Here is a 26,206-nt window from a genome sequence, read left to right as displayed (position 1 = left end):
TATGAAGTAATCTTAACAGTAATACAAAATGGTACAGTAGCTATGGACAAGAGTATGAGGGTTCCTCAAAAAGTTAAAAATGTAACTGCAATTCCAGTTTTGAATATTTTCCCAAAGGAATTAACTGAAAATAAGATCTAGAAGAGGTATTTGTACTCCTATATTCATTATATCATTATTTGCAGTAGTGAAGTAGTACAAACAACCTAAATGTCCATCAATGGAAATGATGTCCAACAATGCACAATGGAAAAGAGAGTATATCAACATACAGTACCACAGAACCATAACAAAAATAATGGATGAAAGGAAAAGAAATAGTATATCAATGTAGAATACTATTCAGCCATAAAAAAGGAAATACTGTTATTATGGCTAACCCTCAAAGACATTTTGTTAGCTAAAATAGTTACAGACGGACAAAAATTGCATGATTCCACTTATAGCAAGTGGCTGAATTAGACAAATTCATACAAACAGAAGATAGAACAGTGCTTGCCAGGAGCTGGGAGGAAGGCAAAATGAGAAGTTGTTGAATGGATACAGAATTTCAGTCGTACATTAAAAAAGTTGTAGAGCTCTGCTGTATACAATGTATTTATGGTTAATAGTATGTACTGTTCACTGAATTTATTAAGAGGTTAGACCCCAAATTTTTTCTACAATCAAAATATACATAATTAAATTTTTAAATTATTTTAAAAGGCCCAGCATTCAATACTGGCACAAAATATGACAAAAAGTAAAGACAACAAGAACAGAGTAGTACTAGACTAAGGCTCAGCTATCTATCTGGGTTTGAGTTGGGGGCAACAGAAAGCCTCTTTATCCTAGCTTTATTCATCTGTAATATGAATTAGACTAGAGGAACTTGAAAATTTCTGTGCTCTAATAGTCTACGAATCATCTTAACATAAACCAGAAAGCTTGGATTGAAGGAATACATTTCAGTAACATCACCCAAAAAAGCCTGTTGAATGTTTTTTCGAATGGGCTATTACTAAAGAAAAAAAAAAATCAAGTAATGTAGATGTCTGTTCCATAGATGTAATAACAGTTAAAACAAACATTTCACATAGTTTCTCAGCCATTTAGTGTTTTTATATAACCTGCCCAGATATCAATGTGGTATCTGAAACATTTTGGACATTTTCCATGTTATAAAACACCCTAACTGGTTTGAGAAGGACAGAGAACAGAGAGGAGAGAGGACAGGGTGGGGGGCAGAGACACAGAGACTGAGAAAGTTGGGGGGGTGAATAGATTGCTTTATGTGATACATAAAACATTTTTTCAAAACATGCATACTCGATTTTAGTGGAATTTCTTAAAAACATTTTTGTTCCTTAACAACCAGTAATTAGCATGTCTAGAAAAAAAATGTTGTCTTGTGGCAAACACACAGACTTTGGAATCAGAAGACATAATTTCAAGTCTACTACCTTCTAACTGAGTCTTCAGATAAATTACAAAATCACCCAAGCCTCAATTTTCCTGTTTGTAAAATGATAAACCAGACATTCTTCAACCTTTTCATAGAGACTCTGCATGTTCTTTTATATATATTTATAATAATAAATCATCTTTCAAAGACTGCCAACCTAAGATTCATACCATCTTGAGATACGAATTCAGATACAATTCTAACCCAAAGCAAAGCAATCTAGTAAGAATAGATACATTATTTCCATTAGGTGACACCATAGTGTCACCCACTGTTATACTGAGTCCAGCAGCAAAAAGCTGAAAATCACAGATCTCTATATTTATAATAATAAATCATCTTTCAAAGACTGCCAACCTAAGATTCATACCATCTTGAGATACGAATTCAGATACAATTCTAACCCAAAGCAAAGCAATCTAGTAAGAATAGATACATTATTTCCATTAGGTGACACCATAGTGTCACCCACTGTTATACTGAGTCCAGCAGCAAAAAGCTGAAAATCACAGATCTCGATGATATTAACATTCCTAAAATTCAATTTCAAACAAATTTGGGAAGAGCTAATTATTATGCATTATAAACTACTCAGAAGATCATCAATGTAGTGTGGGTAGGGGGTAAAAACACATTCTATTTCTTTCATTTGCTCAAACACTAAGTACCAACATCAGAACTGTGCTCTAGTCGACAGCAGTTGACTTTGGAAAAAGTAATCCCAATTTACTGTGTTGAGTTGGCATTGTACAGAAATTAATAGCCAATTGGTCTAGAAAGTTAATTTTTTTCCATTTCTACAGGGGTAATGCACTGTATTAAATATGTAAGGTCATATCTACATGGGTTTGATTACAGAAACTAATATTCTCTAAATAATGAAAAAAAGAATAATATAAGACTACAAGAGCAAGAAGCAACTTAAATATGTTAAAGGACCATTTTCATCTTCAGAATTAAGGATTACTTTAATTTTATGTCATTGCCTTTGCTCTTTTACTTTCCTTTTTAGTTTTATTTTAGGATTCCCTATTTTTAATGTTCATATAGAGATTTCTTTAACTGAAATATCGAATAGTTTCTCTGGTGTGATAAACTATAATAGTACACAAGATCCTAATGAGGTAATTAATAATGTGAAATAGGAAGTAAAGGGCTAAAGGTGTAGGGAAAGTGGGGAGGGTGGGGGAAAGGTAATAAGGGAGAGGAAAAAAATATGAGAAAATGAAAAAATGGAAATAATGTGTTTGTAAATGGGGAAGGGAGGAGGGGGTGAAAGGAGGACAGGGACAAGGGGAAAAAATGAGAATCAAGATCTATCATGTAAAGGTACAGGATCCCAATAATGAATGTAACTGTATTGTATACCTAAGATTATACCAATAAACTCAATAAAAATTAAAAAAAAAAGAAAAAAAAGAACTGTGCTCTACAATTTTTAATACAAAAATTGATAATTTTATTGAAATAAAATTTATTCCATGTTTTAAAATGTTCTTTTCCTTTCTTATTTGAGGTTGGGGTGGTGGTGGTTACCCACATTTATTTTCTAGATAGCTCAGCTTTTCAAGGAGCAATTTCAACTTTAAAAAACCAATAGAAATCACCAGTGGTATTAAAAGGGGTACAAAGTAGTTAACAAACACTTAAATAAAGAAATCATGTATTCCTAACATAAAGAAGTTTTAAGAATGTCTCCACTGCCTTCCTGAACCTTTATAGTCACCAGTCACATAGCTCTCTGCTGCTTCTCTTGGTGCTTTATAGTTAAAGCCTAGACTTCCCATACCTCTTATTTCTGATGTTAAGGGGATTTTTATCTTTTCAATTATTTGTATGCTGAGTCGTATGTGTAAGAATACAATGCAACAAGAAAACCAAGCATACCTTCATTCACAATGGTTGAAACAGAGACTTTTCAAATGACTCATGTTAAGACACAATGAAAACTCAAGCGCAAAATCTGATGCATGAATAAACAGTTGAATGAACAAAAAGAATAGACAGTCCAGTCCAGAATAAAGCCAAATTTATACAGGATCTTAGTATTAACAGTGAAGTGTGAAAGCAGTAGGAAATAAAATTGGATCCATGCCTATAGTATAAATCCTGAATGGATCAGATTTAGAGATTTTTAAAAAATGAAACTACTATAAAAGTTCTAAAATTTAAAATATTTTTAATAATATATTAGGGGAGGCATTATTAATTATGCCAAGATTATAAATGTTTTTAAAAGGTTAATAAAAAATTATTAAAACATTCAAATATACTTGAAAAACCAAACTTCAAAAGAAAATTCTATCACCAGGGATTTAGCTCAGTGGTGGCGCCATCTGCCTCAAAAGCCCAAGGTCCTGATGATCCCCAGTACCAAATAAATGAATGAATGAATGAATGAATGAATGAATAAAAAAATTATATCATAAGCAAAGAAAATAAGAAAAATATTTGCAAGTCATATTACAAAGGCATACAGACACAAACAATCCTACCAAGTTAAAAAAAAAATAAAAGGACCAGTAGTCTAATTTTGTTTGCAGTATCAGGAACTGAACTCAGGAACTTGCACTTCCCAAGTAGGTGTGGTACCACTGAGCTACAGGCTGGGCCCCAGTGATCTAATTTTACAACAGGCAAGGGAGATGCCCATATCATTAACAGAGAAAGTACATAAATGGCTCATAAATGTACAAAAAATACGTTCAGTCTCATTCTTTGGGGATTTTTTTTTTGGGGGGGGTGTTGGGGATCAAACCCGACTTTGCCCTTGTGAAGCAGGCAGTGGAACCACTGAGCTAAATCCCCAGCCCCCATTCGGTCTCATTCATATTAGGACACATGCAAAATAAAATTGCAATATACTGAATACCCTATTTCATCTATCAGATTAGCAAAAATCCAGAAGCTTGATAGCACACTGAGGCTGTAGCAAAATAGGAATCTGATACATACGTACATAGGAATCTGAAATATAGACATTTAAATTTTTAAGTATCTATTCAGGGTAGTCTGGCAACTTCTACCAAAATTAAAAATACAGTATATTCTTTTTAAAATCTTATTTTTATTTTTAACTGACATATAGTAATTGCATACATTTATAGGGTACAGTGTGATATTTTAATATGTGTATACAGCATGTAATGATCAGATCAGGGTTAACTGGTATATCACACATCCATCACCTGCTACTATCATTTCTTTGTTTTGGGAACATTCAAAATCTTCTTTATTGACATGTATGGTGGCACATGCCTATAATTCCAGCACTTGGGAGGCTAAGACAGGAGGATCGCTACAAGTTCGAGGCCAGCCTGGGCTACACAGTGAGTTCCAGAGAAGTCTGAACTACACAGTAAGACCCTGTCTCAAACCCTGCCACCCCCCCAAATTCTCTTTATTGCTAGCTATTTTGACCACAATTATCCTACTGTGTTATAGAACATCAGTAATTCTTCCTCTTATTTGACTATAGCACCATACCTGTCAACCACCCTCTATCCATCTCTCTCTTTTCCCTACACCTTTCCTTGGCTCTGGTAACCACTATTCTATTCCTATTTCTTTACAATCAACTTTTTAAAAAAACAACAAACTGGGCTGGGAATTTAGCTCAGCGGTTCGGTGGCCTGGCCTTGCAAGCGCAAGGACTCGAGTTCAATCCCTGCAACCAAGAAAAACCCCAAAAAACAACAAACTGCTTTTTAAATTTTATTCTGTAAGAATACAAGTTCACAAAACTAGAACAAGTTAAAAAAAACTTATGTTCTTACAAATTTAAAAATCTGTACCATGGGTATTATAAGCTAGAATTTTGAATACAAATATGAAACTTGACACTATCAATTCCCTACTTTGTACTTTGTACACATGTGAAGTATTAAATATTTTTCTCAGTACTGCAAATATATTTATCACTAAGTTCAGAGACAAAAGTAAAGTGAATCAATGAACTGTGGTTCTCTCAACACTGAAGTTTATGTTTTTTACCACATATATATATATACACACACACACACACACACATATATGGTGTGCATAGATATACAGATAGATAGATAGATAGATATGAGTTCGAGAACATTTGTATTTGTTTTTCTGTGCCTCATTTCTATCACTTAATATAATGCTCTCCAGTTAAATCCATGTTGCTACAAATCACAAAATTTCATTTTATGGCAGAATAATATCCCATGGTGTGTGTGTGTGTGTGTGTGTGTGTGTGTGTGTGTGTACAACATTTATTTATTCATCTGTCAATGAATATCTAGAATGATTACATATCCCTAACTCTTGGGTGTTTTTTAAGCCGTTTCATACATATTATTTATGTTCAAACCTAGTTTGTGCATTTCAGGCCAAACTTTGTATTTGTGAGTGCCTTAAATATACTTGACTTTTTCTGCGTATAAAATGAGTAATTTTACTTAATAAAAAACTATCCTATTTTTTTCTGTGTGTGTGTTTGTTTGTTTTTGTTTGTTTGTTTGTTTGTTTTTGGTACTGGGGATCGAACTCGGGTCCTTGTGAGGCAGGCAGCAGAACCACTGAGCTAAATTAAATCCCTGGCCCTATTTTTCTGTATCTTTTAGTTATGCATTAGAAAGACTTGGACCTAAGCTTTACATACTTAGGCTAACTTCCCTTAGAAAGGGAAGACTAATTCACAATTCCATCAGCAGCATGTGAGGGTCTGTTTCTCCAACAGGTAAAATTACTATTTTTAAATCCAGTACATGATCAAAAATTGTATAACATTTATTTTTACTCCACTTTCACTATTGCTGAGAAATTTTTCAGTATTTATTGTTTGTATTTTTTCAGTATTTCCTTAACCTTGGTGATTTTTCTATGAAAGTGTTTTTTCTTTTTTTTAACTAACCTGTGTGTGTCCTTTGTATATATCTAAATCAATGATGCTATATATGTTGTAACCTGTGCTTTCTATTTGACATTTATCTTTTTCTTTTAATTTTGAGGAAGAGTCTTCCTGAGTTGCTAAGTCACTCAGGCTAGGTTTGAACTTCTAATCCTACTGCATCAGCCTCTCAGAGTGCTGAGACTACAGGTATAAACTGCCACACCCACTTCTTTTTTTATTTTCTTATGCTGTTCTCTGAAGCCAATTTCAATTTTACTTAGTTAACTCCAACTCTTTTTTATATCATTCTTTATGCTTATGCTTAAAAACACATAAAACAATGTGTCCCTAAATTGCTCAATTTCCTTTAAAAAATCACTGATCTGATATGTATTTTGTGTACATAAAAATGAGTCAAGCAAGTTTTTAAAATTATGAAAATTTGTATTCATTAAATCTTTCTTGAGGATATTTCAGGAAAAATGTTTCTGTGTTAGTATGATGGAAGACTATTTAAAAACCTTCCTTTAAATGAGTCAACCTTTAAAGACATACTCTACTGTTCACAAGCCTAACATTATTTCTACCTTAGACTCAGTGAGCAAGAAAAGAGAATCCTTACTAAAGTGACTTAAAAAAAAAATAGCAGGAGTTGCCGGGGATTCAGCTCAGTGGTTCTGCCACCTACCTCGAAAGCACAAGGACCCGAGTTCAATCCCTGGTACAAAAAAAAAAAAAAAATAGCTACAGCTTCTCACTACTTAGATATGTCTAACATTACCACCAAATTAAAAGAAGAGTACCTTCCTAGAGTATTTGGTTATTTCTTCTTTTGCTTATGGCAGGAAGAGTACTTCTATCACCTGTCTGAGAGACAGTTCAGGACTTCCCAACACAAATAACCCCCCAATCTTTCTAAATCAGATCACTTACAGATCAGCTACACTCTTTTCACATAATATTATGTCTAAATAAATAGATAAATTAAATCACTCAGCTTTATATTTAAATCCAAATGGCTCCAACTATTTTAACTGTCTCATTACAAAGTGGTTTCTGCTATTGTATGCCCAAAAGAAGTTCATTCAGGGAACTCTCCTGTTATGGCTTGTGTCTAGATGTCTGCCCAAACCCTCAGGTGGTCGTATGTGGTGGCTTTTTCTGAAGTGGCTGGATCTAGAGTGTATGACACTGGACTGATTAACAGTGCAATAATAGCATCAAGAGCACTAGCATTGTCAGTGCTACCTACCCTAAGTAGCCTGGATAAAATGTAAGTAAGGGATAGAAATAGCTGTGGTTGCCTCTTGTTGCTTTTGCTACCTTCTGCCTTCCATGAAGTGTTTCTCCCCTGCAATGCCCCTCCACCATGTGCCATCCTGCCTGGGAACCAGCCAACTATGGACAGAAACCTCTATGGACTATAAGACAATTAGAGATGAACCAAAGACAAAAATTTTGGGGACAGGTTAGAGTTCTTATTGACCTTTCAGGATCTTACTTGACTTATCACATTTCTGCTACATGTATTATTAAGCACTTGTATATTCGGTATCTGGTTTCATCTCTAATGAACCTAGGAGAGGCAGCATATTTCACAGGTATTAAGTCAAACTTTTTTTTTTTTTTTTTTTTTTGGCATTGGGGATCGAACTCAGGTCCTTGCGCTTGCAAGGCAGGCCACAGAACCTCTGAGCTAAATCCCCGGCCCTTAAATAAAACTTTTTAAAAGGTTAATGGAAAAATATTTATGTGAAAAAATACCTTCAAATAATCTTTTAGTGGGTGGATTCAGCACATGCCAGTGAATACCTTTGAATTTAATTCCATTTTGAACTAAGGTGGAGTCCACCCTTAAGAAACAATAAACCTGCTTTTAGTAAAACCCTGCGTTAATAAGAAACATGGAATGTGAATACAAAAGATATGAATTGAACCATATCTAAATATTTTACAAAGCTTTCCATAAGCCATCAGTAGATCTTTAAAACGCATGATCTTTTAAAAAAACTTGTAGCCAGTCATCTGTAAAAAGCTAGCTTTTTAGGTCTGTGCCAAGCATGAAATTGCCCTATGCTAAATTTAACACAAACTTCACATTACAGAGTTACATGTCTTTATACTTATTTTTTGACAATAACTCAAAAGGATAAAAACACACATAGAAGAGTCTACCTTCTGATGCATTTCAGAACAATGAAGAAAGCCTGAGAAGCTTACAAAAATTAGGCCCATATTTTAAAGCTGCAGGCAATCAAGCCAAGAAAATAACTTGAGGAATCAGTCTGTGTAATCACAATCACTTGCAAAACTATTTAAACTACTTTTTAGTTGCAACTGTTAGCAGTTTTCTATTATTGTAATCTTTAAAAAAATCTTCCACTTCAAAAATTAAATGTACATATACATTAACATTTTTTTGCATACATATAGCTGGGTGCAAGCTACTCTAGATTAAAATGCCCTTATTTAGCACATGCCTAAACCAGCACTTGGGAGGCTGAGGCAGGGGGAACGCTGATAGCTTGAAGCCAGCATGGACTATACAGTTCAAGGCCAGCCTGAACCTTATAGTGAATCCCTGCCTCAAAAAACCAAAAATAAAATAAAACAAAATAAAATCCCCTTCTTCACTTGTTCCAATTCTGCATTTCCTTCTTTTAGCTTTTGTACATTATAGTTTCAAATTAATTTTGTATTATTTACCTAAATAATGAATGGTTAGAAATTTGATCCTCAAAATTATAATTTTAAAGTAGAGTCTGACCAAAAAATAATAATAATAATAATAATGAAGAGAGTCACTCCATGATGACATAAAGTAACACATTACCTTTCCAAAGTTATTCAAGCATGTAGTGGTTGCAAAAAGGGTCTCAACATTATAAATTGGTATACATAACTTTTAACAGAGCACACTGAATAAGATGTAAAATAACTTGCTAAAGGTCAGACAACATGCCAGTGAGGCAGCTAGCACTGGCAATTTCAAATTCTTGTCTTCTCTGACAGGTGGCATACGAGAGATCCCTGCTCTAATCTCTGTCCACAAAATGCTAACATAGGTATTCACAGGGCAGAAACAGCAGAATTTCAAATTTAAGAGACTAAGTATTACAAAAGAACTTATCTAAATGTTATCATAATACATGAATCTAAATTAATTTTCAGATAATTGATTTATCACCTAAGTGGTTGATTCCTAACAGAAACCAACATTTTCCTAATGCATTTAAGCAGCTCTGAGCTGGCTGCAGGAGGATCTGGGGCTTCACTAGTGAGAACCAGCCCCTGGGTAGCAAACCATTACTACTCTTGCGAGCTATGCTGCCTTCATCCTGTATGTATCTTGAGGCAGGACCACCAACGGTTCATCTGAAGAACCTTCATTTTAAGTTTTAAAATGACTTCAAATAGCTTTATCACTTCTACCTTATGTTTACAACAAACCTTTATGCATTCTCATACTTTTGGTCACTTAAACTCACTGGCATCTTTGTGATATCCCTTCCCATACTTGGAAAGCAGTTCCAGTAACCATTAGAGCAAGTTTAAAAAAAAAAAAATCAAATAACCACACAGGTTGAAGGCCAAAATTTAATATATACAGCTTGCAAATTGTCTACAATGTGAGTTAATGTTAAAACTGGCAAATTAATTACTATATCACCTTTATATGCAAATATGTAATGCTCATAGTCTTCAAAATAATAATTGGAGTCAAAGTGTAACTAAGAACAAATTAAATATTCTTTGGTCACAATGTTCATGCAAAAAAATACAGATAAAAAGTATGAGAATGAAATTTCTGGCAAATATATACGAAATTTTATCATTTTTATCAAAGAAGGGGAAAGGAGACATAGAAACATTCATCACAAATTTACTAAGAATGGGTACTGTGCTAAGTACTTTATATAAAATTGCAATCAATTTAATGTTTGATTTCCTTACCAAGCGATTATAAACCAATATATTCAACATCAAAGAAGTTAAATACAAACTCTTAAGAATGCTGAAATGACTCCGTTTTCCTTGGGCTCTGTGCTAAATGAGCCCACCACATTAACACCCTTACACATACAGTCCAAGGGTTCGCAGGCACATAAAATTACTCCAGAAAGGACCCAAGAATCAATTACCTCACTGAAATATTTTTCTCAAGAGGTTAGTTTTGATTGCCCAAGAACTCAATTCTTATCCACATACTCTGATAAGAACTGTTACTGATTTCATTACAAATACATCAAGAAAAGAACTGCCAATTTGCAGATTTAAGCCTTTTCAGCATCAGAGATGATAAGGAAGAGAACAAAGGTTAGAAGTTATAAAGATTGAGTATTTTCACTGGCCAAATGCTTTGAGTGATTTAGAGTAAAATGGTCACTTCAGTGAAAACAGATGCTTCATGCTTTTGGGAAGTTGTTAAAGAAAAATGTCCATATGGCTGATGCAAAAGGTTAATCACATACATTTGAAAAAAGGAATAACTTGGCATTGATTTTTAAGTGTCTGACAATACTGTAAGTGGAACAAGAGTATGGAACAATTTTATATTTACATTTCTAATATTTATTTAGTGACTTCAATAAAATACAATTTTCATGACCCTACCAAATGTGAAAAATATAGCAATTTAGGTGAAAATATCAGAATAAAAATATTTCTCAATATTACAATTATATAAAAATTTGTCCAAGCATTGTACCTATAATCCCAGCACTCTGGAAGACTGACACAAAAGAATAAGTTTCAGCCTAACCTCAGCAACTCAGAGACTTAGCAAAATATGTTAACAAATAAATAAGTAAATATATATATATTTTAAAGTGTTTGGGCTATAGCTCAATATGAAGGCCATAGGTTCAATCCCCAGTACCACATGCACGCATGCATACATGCACACTTAGGTGTACAATGAAAAAAATCAAAGCTGAAAACAGTTGATTTGAGAGCTAATTATTTGGAGATAATTATTTTTTATTTTGAAAGAAGGTAATTTCAATAAAAAATACAAAAAATATTATCACTACATATGTATTAAATGGTAATCAGTATGTAATGGCTTACCCATTTTAAGGATACAAATATATATGTAACAGCAATCACAATCAGTACCAGTGATGAATACCAACTGCAGGTAACAAAAAATGAGAACTTACTGTTGTTGGTTGGTTCAGGAAACCCAGCCTTTGGACCACTCCATCCTTTGTTTTCCCCTGTCTAAAAAGAGTAAATCAATTGTTTAAATCCAGGGACACAGACTTTTAAAAAACTGTTGACTAATCAGTTAAGCAAGGCAATGTTCTCTCATATGGTTGTTCTTTATTCTCTCCAACTCCCACATGGGAATGAGTGATAGCTATAAAAGTCACTAATGTGAGCATTATCATCTATCTCTTTTCTACATTTGTATCTGTTTCTCCTTCTACTTTATTTGCTCATTTAAATGTACTATAATTTAAAGCATGAAGAAAGGCTCATATTCAGCATATTATATATAAAATGGATTCTACCTAGAATTTTAAAATAATTTTTATTCAAACAGCAAAGAATAATAATAATCACAAATACTAATGTGACTAAAAGACCTTATCAATCCGAAGATGAGATTCATAATAGAAATGTTATCATGTCCCTTCTGGAAAAGTCCTAATGATAAACAGTAAGAAAAAACACAATTCTAGTAAACAGTTTACCAATGTTCTTTTTTCAAAATTTATTGTCTCTCTCATTTCTCATATATCTTAAGGGTATCCAGGAAAGATAAATTGGCAGAACAGAAGCTAACTAGCAGCTTCATATGAACCAAGAAGCATCTTTTTCCGTGAATTAACTTTTTATCTATTTAAAAAAATTCCCATCAACCTCCATACTTACCACCTGAGAGGTCACTGCTGTAACCTTTGTCTAAAAATGCTGACACTGGCATCCTTCACAGGACAGATAAACTGGCAAGAATACTAAAAGTACCAGACTTAAAGTACCAAGTCTTTTACATGGATAGAATCTTTCTTCAGCCTCACAAAATTTGGTAAGACACGTGATATTAACATTTAACTTTACAGAAAAGCAAACCAAAATGAGAGGCTCAGTAATTAGCCTGAGGTCACACAGCTAACATGCAGAAGTGATGCGATGTCAACCTGTGTCTTAACTGAAGAGTTAGTAAGCAGAGTGGTATCTTTTTATTCAGAAAGAAAGAAGCTGAAGAACAACATGAGTAGAAGAAGTATGAATTAAGTATAAACTGCATCTTAGCAGAGTGTGGTGGTGCGTGCCTGTAATCCTAGCACTTGGGAGGATGAGGCAGGAAGGCTGACTGGAGTTCAAGGCCAGTCTGGAGGCTGAAGCAGGAGAATTACTGTGAGTTTGAGGCCAGCCTGGGCTACATAGTAAGCTCAGGGCAAGCGTGAACTACAAAGTGAGACCCTGCCTAAATAAATAAATAAATGCATCTAAGAAAGAAAAGCAAACACTGTGACGATAAACAGAGTTTGGACCTAGTAAGAACAATGCTTAAAGCAGTCATGATGGAAAGGACTATTGCAAAAAATAAATGAAAGAAACAAAACCTGACAGGGAAAGATATTTCAAGAGATTTTTTAAAGCAGCTAAAATTGGCGTAAAAACCACAAAGAGCAGAAAGAAATATATTCAAATTTTCTTTTTTTTAAATTTTTCTTTTATTGAGTTTATTGGTACATTTTAGGTATACAGTACAGTACATTCATCTTTGGGATCTTGTACCTTTACATGACAGGTGGTCTTGGTTCTCATTTTTCCCCTTGTCCCTGCCCTCCCGTCACCCCCTCTTCTCCTCCCCATTTACAAACATTTTATTTCCATTTTTTCATTTTCTCATAAATGTTTTTTCCCCTTATTACCCTTCCCCTACCCATCCCACCTTCCCTACACCTTTGGCCTTTTTCTTCCCATTTCACAATGTCAGTTTTCTCATTAGGATCTTAGGTACTATTACAGTTTATTCACCCCAGAGAAACTATTTGGTATTTACACACGTGTGACTTATTTATTTCATTCCTTCCTTACCTTTAATTTTATTCATGCTTCCAAAATAGTTTGTGCCTATCAAACTGCTGACAATCGGTAAGTTCTTTGAAAGGTGTTTATGTTTCAAAAATCCCAGAGAAGTTCTACAGTTAGCCACAGATTCTAATCCTTCTAACCCAGGGGATTTTCATTTTTAAGGAGTGAATCAAAATGTTTTATTCAATGATACTAATTTCTTCTTTCACTTTGCATTTTTAAAAAACTTAAGTAACTATGAATTTTAACCAGTAGAGAACATGATTTTCCTCGGATAGCTATACCTAAAGTCAAAACTTCTCACCCCTTCAGAGATCATTATTAGGAGAATATGGGGAAAGGTACAAGGTCAAAGTAATTACAAACAATAACACATGTCCTAAAAGGGGAAAACTCAGCAGGCACGGAGTACAGCTCATCTCCCTGATCTTACTTTCTGTATTTATTCTATTTTACAAACTGAATCACTTTATTTCTGTAAATACTTTTTCTAAATGAATTTCACTAAGTCATCCAAAGCCTTTGCTTTTTCTCAGTCTATCATACTACTTATAGCTATCTTTCGTATCTGCTTCATTTGGATCACATATCAAACATCTTGCAGTTCTCAACCATTTATCTCTGTCCTTCTCTAGACCCATCCTGAAAATCTCAAATTGTAGGCCAATCAATCAGTCTTGTTTGCTTCTGCATCCAAGATTCCCAGGCCATATAAACTTACAATTGGTATCATAAAATTTGTGGCTTCTAACCACAAAATGATAAAGTCCTCTCTAATATGTTCCTCAGAGTGACTAGCCACTCCTGACATATACAAATGGACTGGATTTTGGTAGGATGAAGACTCCTCCCCTATCATAAAAGGATGCAAGAACAAATGTTTATAAATGCAAATATGCTGAGAGACCTAGGGAGATTTTCCTTTTTATGTCCTCTGTGAAGTATAAGATAAGATCATAGAATGAGAGGAAAGATGATGACTGAAGTCTGTCCATTTGAGGAAAATACAGATATGGAGGAACAAATCATTTTAGGGAGGGGAAGAGCAAGCTGATAAGAAAAATCTCACTTCCAGATACCTGAGGGCTCCATTCAAGTTGGTAATAATAAATTTACCATTTCATTCCTCATTTATTAATCCCTCTCCTGCTGATAACTAAAGTATTACTTATATTCCCTGTGCTAATTTTTCACTTTCAACTGAATCTCAAGGGTACTTCTCTATAATTTCTACCCCTAAACTTTAATGAAATTGCTTTCATTAGGTTTCAGTTTAAACATATCAAATTGATCACAAAAGTGGTCTCTTCTCTTTCCCAAAATATCTATAAATTGGTAATGCAAAAAATCCACAAATACACAAACACACACACACAGAATATGAAAAGAGCAGGAGAGATATATCAATCAAAGTCTAGAACCTAAAAAGAGAAGTCACACAATGGGAGAACACATTGTAAAATATATATCTGAAAAAAAGACTTGCATCCAAAGTACACAAAAACTGTTTTTTAACAACCTGAAAAGAAAGCAAACCATCCACTCTTATAAAAGGCAAAAGTCCTAAGAAGAAATAAACTTCAAGGAAGAAATAAACATATGATAAGATACTCATTAATTGTTAGAGAAATACATATTAAAATAGAAACAGACAACAGACCAAAGCAATCAAAACTGAGAACACCAAAACCTAGAAGCAGGAAGAACTATCTAAAACTGCTGGTAGGGATTCAAAATGGTACAGACTGTCTAGAAAGCACCTTCATGATTTCCTATACATTTATTAAAAATGAACTTGTGTGAATACATACATACAGGATACAACAGAGAAATATGTACAAATAAAGACATGAATGTTTATAACCAAAGTACGAATAAAACAATATAAAACACCAAGCTAATGACAAATGCAACAAAGTAAATGACTCTCAAAAGCATTATATCAAGCAATAAGAGGCCAGACACCTCCAGCATACAACTATACGATGTATGGTTTAATTCGTATGACATTCTCAAAAAGAAAAAAAGGACCAGAAAACAGATCAGTGCTTATCAGAAGATTAAGGCAAGGAACCATAATAAAGTTGCACTGTAGCATTAAGGATCTTCTGCAGATAGCAAAAATGCTAAAAAATCTTAATTGTGGCAGTGATTAATCAGTAAGGATATACAGTATATTTATCAAAATTTGTTGAAATGCCAAATGTGGTGGCACACTCCTGTAATCTCAGCACTGGGGAGGCTGAGGCAGCAGGACTGCTATGAGTTCAAGGCCAGCCTGGATTACACAATGAGATTGAGATCAGCATGGACTACACAAAGAAACCCTGTCTCAAAAAAACTTAAACAAAAAGTTCACTGAACTGAATATCAATAAACATGAACTTTTTAAAAAAGTGGTAGAACACTAGTATAAAAACACAGAATAACCCTGAAAAGATATTTATTTTATTTTCACTTATGAAACCCTTATAAAATATTCACTGTCTTTCAAACATTACTCTAAATGCTCTACAGATATTAATTCATTGTGGGAGATACCCTTGGAATAATAAGAAAGTAAAGCCAGACTTTTCCCCCCACTGTTTATACTCTGAATTCTTTCAATCATACATATATCTCTATCTATATCTATATAGATATAGACAAAGATATCTTGACTATTACTTTAAAACTTTAAAAACTGCTTTTGCCACACATACCAAAGATCTTCTTATAGATAAATCAGTATTTTAAATTCCTTCTTTTATTGAATTTCTCTGTAGTACATAACTACCACCTAGTCATCTTCCATTCCTCTACTATGAAGATATTCTTTGGTATCCACCTATGTACGAGGCGTGAGTAAAATATACAGTGAATGTTTTACTTTTTAAACAATTTCTTACAGTAAAAGACACATTGACATTAACCCACCTCAAAATATTCCCTTCAACAGACTTATCCCATCATTGCCTCTTGCTGAAGTAATTCTGGAAGTCTGCTTTTATGGGTATTGTTACAAGGTGTGATAAAAAATACAATGACTGCTGTGCCGAGTTCTGTCTTATTCACTGGATCTGGCAACATGGGACTTCTGGCTCATCCTCAAAGTCAAAATGACCAAGGAAAAATTTTGAACTGATTCAGGACATCTAGGCAGCTATGACAGCACAACTAAAGAAATGAAAGATTTCCAAAATGGCTTTAGAAGTGGTCAAAATAATGGGCTACAGTGTGTTTGAAGCAAAGGGGAGTGTTGGGGGGGGATTGCTGGCACTGTATCTTTCACTGTAATAAAATCTTTTAATTGAAACATTCACCATAGCTTCTTATCACACTGCATATACCGTCTCTGATACCTGCCAAGTACACTTCTGAGTTACCTCTGCAGTCTTCACTCTCGCTTCCTTTCCCTTTTCTACCACAGTCTAAGTTCAAATGTTCTGTGTCTCTTAGCTAAACAGTTTAGTTGACTACTGTCTCCTTCCTGCCTTCAGTATCACTCTGCTCAAATCCATTCTCCACATTACTTACAGAATTATTTCCTGAAGAACTTCCTTTCTTTTTTTTTTTTTTTTTTTGGTTTTTTTGGTTTTTTTGAGACAGGGTCTCACTGTATAGTTGAGACTGACCTGGAACTCACTATGTAGCCCAGGCTTGTCTCAAACTCACAGCGATCCTCCTGCCTCAGCCTCCCAAGTGCTGGGATTACAGGCATGCGCCGCCATGCCCAGCCCTGAAAAACTTTCATGTTCAAGTCTTAAATGATTCTCCAAGCTCTTTACTTTACATAAACACTTTTTCCTGATCTTTCAGATTCACCCCATGCTCCAGGATACCACAATTTTTGTTACATTATCAAAATCCCCCACTCTCAACACTTCAATGGTTGAGTTCCTTTAAAGTAAAAACCAAGTTTCAGTCATTTTATCTTCAGTTATAGCTGCCTGGAAGTTAGAGGGAGTGACAGTTAATTTTATGTGTCAATTTATCTGGACCACAGTGCCCAGATACTTCATCACACATTATTCTGGGTGGTTCTGTGAGAAAGCTTTTGGGTAAGGTTTACATTTAAACTGGTGGAACTTAAGTAAAGCAGAACGCTCTTCACAATATAGATGGGCCTGAAAAAGATCAAACTCCTTGAGCAAGAGGAAATTCTCTAGCAGTGTCTTTTTTAAGTAGTAGACTGTTTTTGAACTGAAACTGTAATTCTTTCTCTCCTGAATCTCCAGCCAGCCTGCCAGCTTTCTCCATTAGACTATGGACTAGCCAAGCCTCCTTATTCACATGGTCTAATTTTCTAAAATAAATGTCTCTGCATGTTTGTGTATGTAGACATGTTGTTTCTGTTTTTCTGGAGAACCTTGATTAACATGGCAGGTATGCAAAAAATGTTTTTCAAATATATGAAATTAGTGTTTTTTTGTTTTCTTTCACGTAAGTTATAAATAAGACATTTATTTTGACATAGTTTTATAAAGCACTCACCAGTTTTAAGTCAATATAAAAGTGTTAAGTTAAAACATCATATACACAATAGAAGATCTACAAAAACTTGAACATATGTTAAGTTTCACATTACAAATACTTTTAACAAAAGAAAATGTATTGACTAGGTTATAAAAACAAGTGAAATCTCTAGCAATGCTACACAAATGATTTTTTAATAATTCAAGAGAATCATAGCTGCCTCAAATAGTATAGCTAATTTTTTTTTAAACTGGAAGACTGTTTCTTACTCTAAACTTCAGAAAGAGTTCTTACAGAAACTACAGCTGAAACATTCTTCATGTGAGAAAGGCCTGATTCAAAGTATATTACTTTTGATAATAGTAACTATTAAGCTTGTTTTATTACAAATAAAATACTTCATAGAAACAATTCCTACATATACACAGATAACAAAATAATAATGTAGTACAAAGTAAAATGAAGCCAATTCTTGTCAAGTTATCTATCAAGTACTGAATTCTGGGTTCTCTGCTTCTCTTGCAAGTTAGGTGTTAATGATGTCATTAACTGCTGCAGAGGAAATAGGGAGCCATGAACATAAGCCTTGGCAAAAAAAAAATACCGTCTGAGTTTACTGTTAAATTTAAACTAAATAAAAAATTAGCTTATATAGAGTGTCTAATATAGTTCCTGCCCTAATGGAATAAGTCAAAATTTTCATTTCCAGGATTCAACTACATTCCAAAAATAAAGCAAACAATCTGTTCTTAGAAGACACAAATTAAGATTATATATAGAGACAAAATGACTAACAAAACCAATTAATACATTTAAAAATATTAGATTGGTATTATATAGAATATGTACAACGATGTAATAAATTTTCAGTATCTTTTAATTTTAAGATTACATTTATTCATTATTTCATATAACCCCTTAAGTAGATGTTACTTTGTACTTGAAACAGCTATCTTATATATAGTACTGCCTCAGAAATAAGTGTTAAAAGTGACATATACTGTAATGCCATTTAAGATCTTTGTTAATTACTTTAATAAAGTCATAGAAAGCATGCATACATGTAAAACTTAGTTCTCACCTTATCAAGTTGATCTTGAAGACTAGTAGATGCTTTATAGCCAAGTTGTAACAGCATCGCTTCTGCAGCATTTTTTTTGGCTATCTTTTTATTGGGTCCTGTTCCAGTAGCAACTTCATTGCCTACTTTGACCTGTTAAGATTAAAGAAAGAAATTATAGTTGCTTTTGTAACTAGGAATTCCTTACATTATAAAGTAATATATTTCATACTCTAGGATTCAAAAATATAAAATTTTGTTCAAAGTAAAATAGCCAATGAGGTTTATCCGAGGTAAGATTATTGCTAATTGAAAACTTTTCCCAAGGTAAAATAGCAAGTTAGGATACCACTTAGTCAATGTTATATACACAAGTGAAAGTATACATAGAGAAAAATATATAAAAATGGTCCTCAAAATGCCAATGGTGGGTTATCTCAGCACGGCAGAGTCTTAGAGGACTTTTTACTTCCTTATACATTTATTATTTGATTTTTTAAAAAACGCTAAGCCTCTATTACTTATATAAGAAGAAAAATGTGTATTTAACAGATTTAATGTTGTTTAGGGCTAAATTTAGCTTATTTCAATTAATAAACTGAAAAGGCTGAAATTCATATTGATGCAATTTAAGGTTCATATTGTATCCCAAGTTTACAAAGATTTAGATTAAAAAGTTCTTGAAGGGTATTAATATACAAGGGTCAGGATATACTGTGTTAAGAATAAAGGTTTCCAAATTAGATTGGGACATGAAACTCAACTCTACTTCCTAGCTATTTAACACCTTTAAGCCTCAGGTTCTCTATCAGTAAAGCAAGGGTAACACCAACTAATTATTTCTAAATCAGTGCTCAATCAATCATAATTACTCAGTAAATACTGAACTATTTCATGGTCATCTTTTGTGAGCAACTTAAACATTTATGTGTGATATATCTACACATATATTTAAATATACAACAGCCATCTTATATTCACATGTATATTTTCTTTTTAAAACATGTTTGCAGTACATAAGGATTACAATCATCCTTGGGAGTTGATCCACATGTACATTTTCTGAGTTAAGTAATTCTGTTTTAAAGATGCATATGTTTATGATAAGAAATATTACAGATATAAAAATAAAATTAGAAAACTGAAAATCAGAATTACAATATAAATTCACAAAGAAACATAAAAAATACACAACTACTGTGTAATTTGTTTTTATACAGTTGTCTCTGTAAATAAAGGGAGAAACAAAGAGTTATTCACAACTTTGGAAATTAAGCAACATAACCCAAATAATCCATGGCTAAAAGATGATACCCTAAGGGAAATTAGAAAAAAAATTTTAATAATAAAAATATACCGAAACTTGAAGTACATTAGCTAAAGGAGAATCCAGAAGAAAATGTATAACCACAACAGTTAATGGGCAAAAAATGATCTACTATCCATCTTTTTTTTTTCTCATTGAGTTTATTGGTACATTTTAGGTATACAGTACAGTTACATTCATCATTGGGATCTTGTACCTTTACATCACAGGTCTTGGTTCTCATTTTTGCCCTTGTCCCTGCCCTCCCTTCACCCCCTCCTCCCTTCCCTATTTACAAATACTTTATTTCCATTTTTTCATTTTCTTATATTTTTTCCCTTATTACCTTTCCCTTACCCTTCCGACTTCGCTTCCCCTACACCTTTAGCGCTTTTCTTCCTATTTCACACTGTCAATTATATCATTAGGATTTTATATACCATTATAGTTTTTCATACCAGGGAAACTATTCAGTATTTATATGTGTGACTTATTTATTTTACTTAGGAGTATATCCCCAATATATATCCATTTTCCTATGAATGACTCTAATTTCTCATTCTTTATGGCTGAGTAGTATCCCAATTTATAGAAAAACCACATCTTCTTTATCCAGTCTACAACTGATGGGCAAATGGGATGTTTCCAAGTTTTAGCTATTATAAACATGGGTGCGCATATATCATTGTGATGTGATTCTTTTAATTCTTTTGGGAAGATACCCAGAAGAAAATGTATAGCCACAACAGTTAATAGGCAAAAAATGATCTATTATCCATTCATCTTAAGAAGTTATAAATCTAACAGCAAAACAGACCTAGAGAAAATACAATAAAGACAAGAATAAAAATTAAGGAAATGGAAAATGAAGTTGTCTTAGTTAACATTGCTTGGCACTGACACATAATACCTAACACAACTTTAGTTTATTTTGGCTCACGTTTCAGTCCATAGTCAGCTGGCTCCATGGCAGGATGCATGGCAGAGGGACATGGCAGAAGAATTGCTTCTCCCCTCATGGCATCCTCAAAGCAGAGAGCAGTCAAGGGAGGAGCCAGGAAGAGAGATATAATCTTCCAGTCACAACCTACCTCCTAGCAACAAATCAGCTATAATAATTCCCTCATAATCCAGTTACCTTCCAAACATATAAGGCTTTGGGAGCCAATTAGCTCTAAACCATAACAAACAATAGAGAAAGTTTAAAAGTCAGAAGTTGGTTCCCAGAAATGAGTAATAAACCAAAGAATAATCAAGAAGAAAGAAAAGACACAAGGCTGAAAAAGGTAGACTACTATAGCTTTTGTAGCATTATATAATAAGAAATTTTATGTTAAATTTTTAAAATATTTAGATTAAATAGAAAAATTCCTAAACAATACAAATTATCCAAATTGTCACAGAATTTGACTAAAACTGAAAAGGACTCTAACTACTAAAGACATTAAAACCATAATTTTTATTTTGTTTGTCACAGAATTTGACTAAAACTGAAAAGGACTCTAACTACTAAAGACATTAAAACCATAATTTTTATTTTGTTTGTCACAGAATTTGACTAAAACTGAAAAGGACTCTAACTACTAAAGACATTAAAACCATAATTTTTATTTTGTTTGTCACAGAATTTGACTAAAACTGAAAAGGACTCTAACTACTAAAGACATTAAAACCATAATTTTTATTTTGTTTGTCACAGAATTTGACTAAAACTGAAAAGGACTCTAACTACTAAAGACATTAAAACCATAATTTTTATTTTGTTTGTCACAGAATTTGACTAAAACTGAAAAGGACTCTAACTACTAAAGACATTAAAACCATAATTTTTATTTTGTTTGTCACAGAATTTGACTAAAACTGAAAAGGACTCTAACTACTAAAGACATTAAAACCATAATTTTTATTTTGTTTGTCACAGAATTTGACTAAAACTGAAAAGGACTCTAACTACTAAAGACATTAAAACCATAATTTTTATTTTGTTTGTCACAGAATTTGACTAAAACTGAAAAGGACTCTAACTACTAAAGACATTAAAACCATAATTTTTATTTTGTTTGTCACAGAATTTGACTAAAACTGAAAAGGACTCTAACTACTAAAGACATTAAAACCATAATTTTTATTTTGTTTGTCACAGAATTTGACTAAAACTGAAAAGGACTCTAACTACTAAAGACATTAAAACCATAATTTTTATTTTGTTTGTCACAGAATTTGACTAAAACTGAAAAGGACTCTAACTACTAAAGACATTAAAACCATAATTTTTATTTTGTTTGTCACAGAATTTGACTAAAACTGAAAAGGACTCTAACTACTAAAGACATTAAAACCATAATTTTTATTTTGTTTTTTGTTTTGTTTTGTTTTGTTTTTTGGTAGTAGGGATCAAACTCGGGTCCTTGCACTTGCAAGGGAGGCGGCAAAACCACTGAGTTAAATCCCTGGCCCAAAATCATAATTTTTAAAAAGAACTTTTCCATAAAGAAAACTCCTGAAAGTTTCTCCAGAAAATTCTACCCAATACTTAAGGAAGAATTTTGCTAATCACACACAAACGCATCCAAAATTACAAAAGAGGAATCAGCCCACAATTATTTTATGAGGCGTTACTTTGATTTCAAAACCCAACAAAAACTGTATAAGAAAGGAAATTCAAGGAAATTTTACTCGTGAATATAAATGCTAAAGTTTTGAATAAAGCAGTAAGAAAAATCATGACAAAGCTGAATCTATTCTAAAAACACAGTGTTAGTTTAACATTTGAAAGGCAAACAGTCAATCAATATATTAATAGGTTGGGGAGAGAAAACCATATGGTCATCCTAAGAAATGGAGCAAAATCACCTGAGAAAACTTAACATTTGTTCATAATAAAAATATTAGTAAACTAGGAAAAGAAGGAAACTTTTAATATGATTAAAGAGCATCTTATAAAAGATCTACAGAAAACTACAGTAAATAGTATAACTAATGTTGAAATTCTGAGATCAGAAAGAATGCTCTTAATTATTGCCAGTTATCTAATATTTTACTATAAATCCTGGACAGAGTAATAAAAACAAGAAGTATAAAAAGCAAAGAGGGGAAAATTGCCATTATTTACAGACATGATTTTATAGATAGGAAATCCAAGAATATCTATAGACACAAGAATTATTGAAAATGTAACAAGCTCTTTGTATAAGAACGCCAACATACAAAAGCCAACTGCATTTCTATATTCCACCAACATACAGCAGAAAATAAAACTTTTAAAGATACCATTTATAGTAAATGAAAAATCAAATATTAGTAAGTATAATGCCTCTATAGAGAAAAAAACAATAATACGCAGTAATGAGAAAAATTTAAGAAAACCCAAATAAACATGATATGCCATGTACATGGACTGAAGAGAGGAATGTAACATAGCAATTCTCTTCAAATTGACCTATAAATTCAACGAATTTCAATCAAAACTCTACACATATTTTTACAATAATTGAAAGCTGTTTTCAAAATTTACATAATAATGTCAAGTGCTAAGAATAGCCAATATTCTACGGAGGAAGAACAAGGTGGGTGTACTTGTCTGGATGTCTAGACTTATTATAAATATAACAGAAAAGAAAAAAAATAAATTTGACTGCATTAAAATTACTCTTTCTAGCCAGGCAATTTAGTGTAGACCTATAATTCAGCACTCTTGGAGGTGGAGGCAAAGGCAAAAAGATCATAACTTTGAGCTCAGCTCCAGCAACTTAGTGAATTAGCAAGACCCTGTCTCAAAATAAAAAATTTAAAAAGGGTTCAGGCTATAGCCCACCAAAGGCACTGGGTTCAATCCCTAGCACCAACAAACATACCTACCTACATACACCTACATGAGCACATGCACAGACAGACAGACACACACACACTCTCTCTCTCTCTCTCTAAGAAAAAAAAAATCACTATTAAAACAGGAAAAAGGGGGGCCAGGGAGTCAGCTCCGTGGTGCTGCCATCTGCCTCACAAGTGCAAGTTCCAGAGTTTGATCCCTGCTACCAAAAAAAAAAAAAACAACCAGGAAAAAGGGAAGGAAAGTTACAACATAAGGGACAATACCTGAAATGCAAAAAGATCACATCCAGAACAAATAGTGGATTCCCAGAAATTAATTTTTTAAAAATCCATTAGAAAACCAAGCAAGAGATCTGAGCAGGCGATCCATATTTTAAAAGTTAGATTGTTACTAGATGTCATTTAAAAAGAAAAAATCTAGAAAGTCTCAAAAGCTTCAGCCACTTTAACAAAATTTCACAATGTCAATACAGTGGATGTTAGCAATGAATGCACAGTTTGTACAGTCAATCCAGTTTTCAGGTACCTAACATGATACTCCTAATCACACTTTTCTTTTTTTTAGCTCGTATGAAATCAACACTGGTTGTTTCACTTGCCCCAAACATATAGATTTCCTTCTTATATCCATACTTTACTGTTAGCTATTTATTTATACACTATTATTTTACTTGTGTAACTATTTTCATCACTACTTTTAAGTTTCAGTGAACCAACCACTTTAAAGAATTGGGAATATGCAATACAACAGCAACGAAATACCATTGTAAACATGCAAATGATATGACAAAGAAACATACTCTTTTAAACTGAATGACAGCTCTTACAACATACAAAATATTGAAAAGGTATCCATTAGAGTTTAACAACCATCATAAATCCTACAGTTCAAATCTGTGAAATGTTTTTAAAGCATGTCACTCACTGCCTTTTCTTTCAAAGCCAGAAAATGTCACATTATGACAAATCAGAAGTTGTTTGTAGACCTTGTTCTGAGAAGCACTGATACACAGCAGTTTGCCTGAACCTGACCTCAACACAATAGCTGTATGGATAATGTGCTCCAATCCCTGGCTATAGTCACTTCTGCTACCTGTTATATTTTCCAGTGCTTGTTTCATCCACAGCTTTACCAGCCCTTATAATTTGCTGGAGTGTTTATTAGAGAAAAGATTAGATCAGCTGTGTCAGAAGAGTCCTCTACTGCTCTAAGGGTCAAAAGCCTTGCCAAACTAAACAGAAGGAAAAGATCACTGAGCAGTACATGACTACAAAAGTTTTCATTTGTTTTACAGGCTACCCATACCGCACTGAATCTCATTCAACTTTTATGCTGCTGTATCCCTCACTTATCTACTCAGGTCTAATACCCTTTGTCCCCAGACTCCTGCTCTTGGACTTGTCAGCTGAATGCTGCTCCCACCCTACACTGACTGTGTGCCTGAGCTGCCGGATTGCCTTCTGACCAATTCTAATACTTTCAAGACTTACCTCCTACAGAACAGTTTACCCCTTGCCTCACACAAGTCTCTCTAACTGCATAATTCAGTAGTTTGTCGGTAGTTATTCTGGAGTAACCTGTTAGTATTAAAAGGCCACAATGCTGAAGGACTTTCATTCTCTGCTAACAAAAATGGTCACTCAAAATATCACTTTATTATAAAAGTGAAGTAAGGGTGTAGGCAAATTTCACAGTAATCATCCTAGAAAGTTTGAAAATTTTTTTAAGTATTGTAGATAAGATTTTTGCATTAAAATGTTAATTTCTATCAGCAAAGAAGCTCCATTATTTTAATAAACTTAGACAAATTTTTGTCTTTAAACAAATCATTCAGGAGTCAGGTCCTTAAAAAACTTAGAACAAAAGAAATTTTAAAATAGCAATTACTGAAAACTTAATTCATTATCTTTCACTGAATAAAAGTGATGATATTTATAACAACTTAGAGATTTTAATCACAGGTAGAAATGTTAATAGTGTGTGACACATAATATTATAGTGTACCGATAGGCAATTTAGCTATCATTATTCTCCATTTGAAAAGAAAAGAAAAAGCTTTAAGAAATTTTCTTTGGAACCATCTACCCAAATAATGTCATCAGAGATATTATTCTGTTTATCTATTATCACCTAACTGCATTCCTTTTATAATATACATGCTAGCTCTCTCTCTCTCTTTTTTTTTTTTTTTTTTT

At 33.2% G+C, this 26,206-nt stretch overlaps 1 protein-coding gene across 9 annotated transcripts in view; it reads right to left on the bottom strand.

The window, feature by feature from the left end:
- LOC104861106 (ubiquitin-conjugating enzyme E2 W) overlaps nt 1–26,206 on the bottom strand; it is a 377,455-nt gene that overhangs the window by 132,628 nt on the left and 218,621 nt on the right. For all 9 annotated transcript variants that reach the window (XM_010622419.1, XM_010622423.2, XM_010622422.3 and 6 more), the window contains 2 exons: nt 18,895–19,026; nt 11,471–11,531 (listed from right to left, as the gene is read on the bottom strand). In XM_010622419.1, the coding sequence (XP_010620721.1) occupies nt 11,471–11,531; nt 18,895–19,026 (193 nt within the window). The remainder of the gene's footprint in view (nt 1–11,470; nt 11,532–18,894; nt 19,027–26,206) is intronic.

Source organism: Fukomys damarensis, unplaced genomic scaffold, assembly GCF_012274545.1.
Source record: "Fukomys damarensis isolate Sample0158 unplaced genomic scaffold, DMR_v1.0_HiC HiC_scaffold_5, whole genome shotgun sequence".
NCBI classification, from domain to species: domain Eukaryota; kingdom Metazoa; phylum Chordata; class Mammalia; order Rodentia; family Bathyergidae; genus Fukomys; species Fukomys damarensis.
This window is presented reverse-complemented; position numbering and strand designations above follow the sequence as displayed.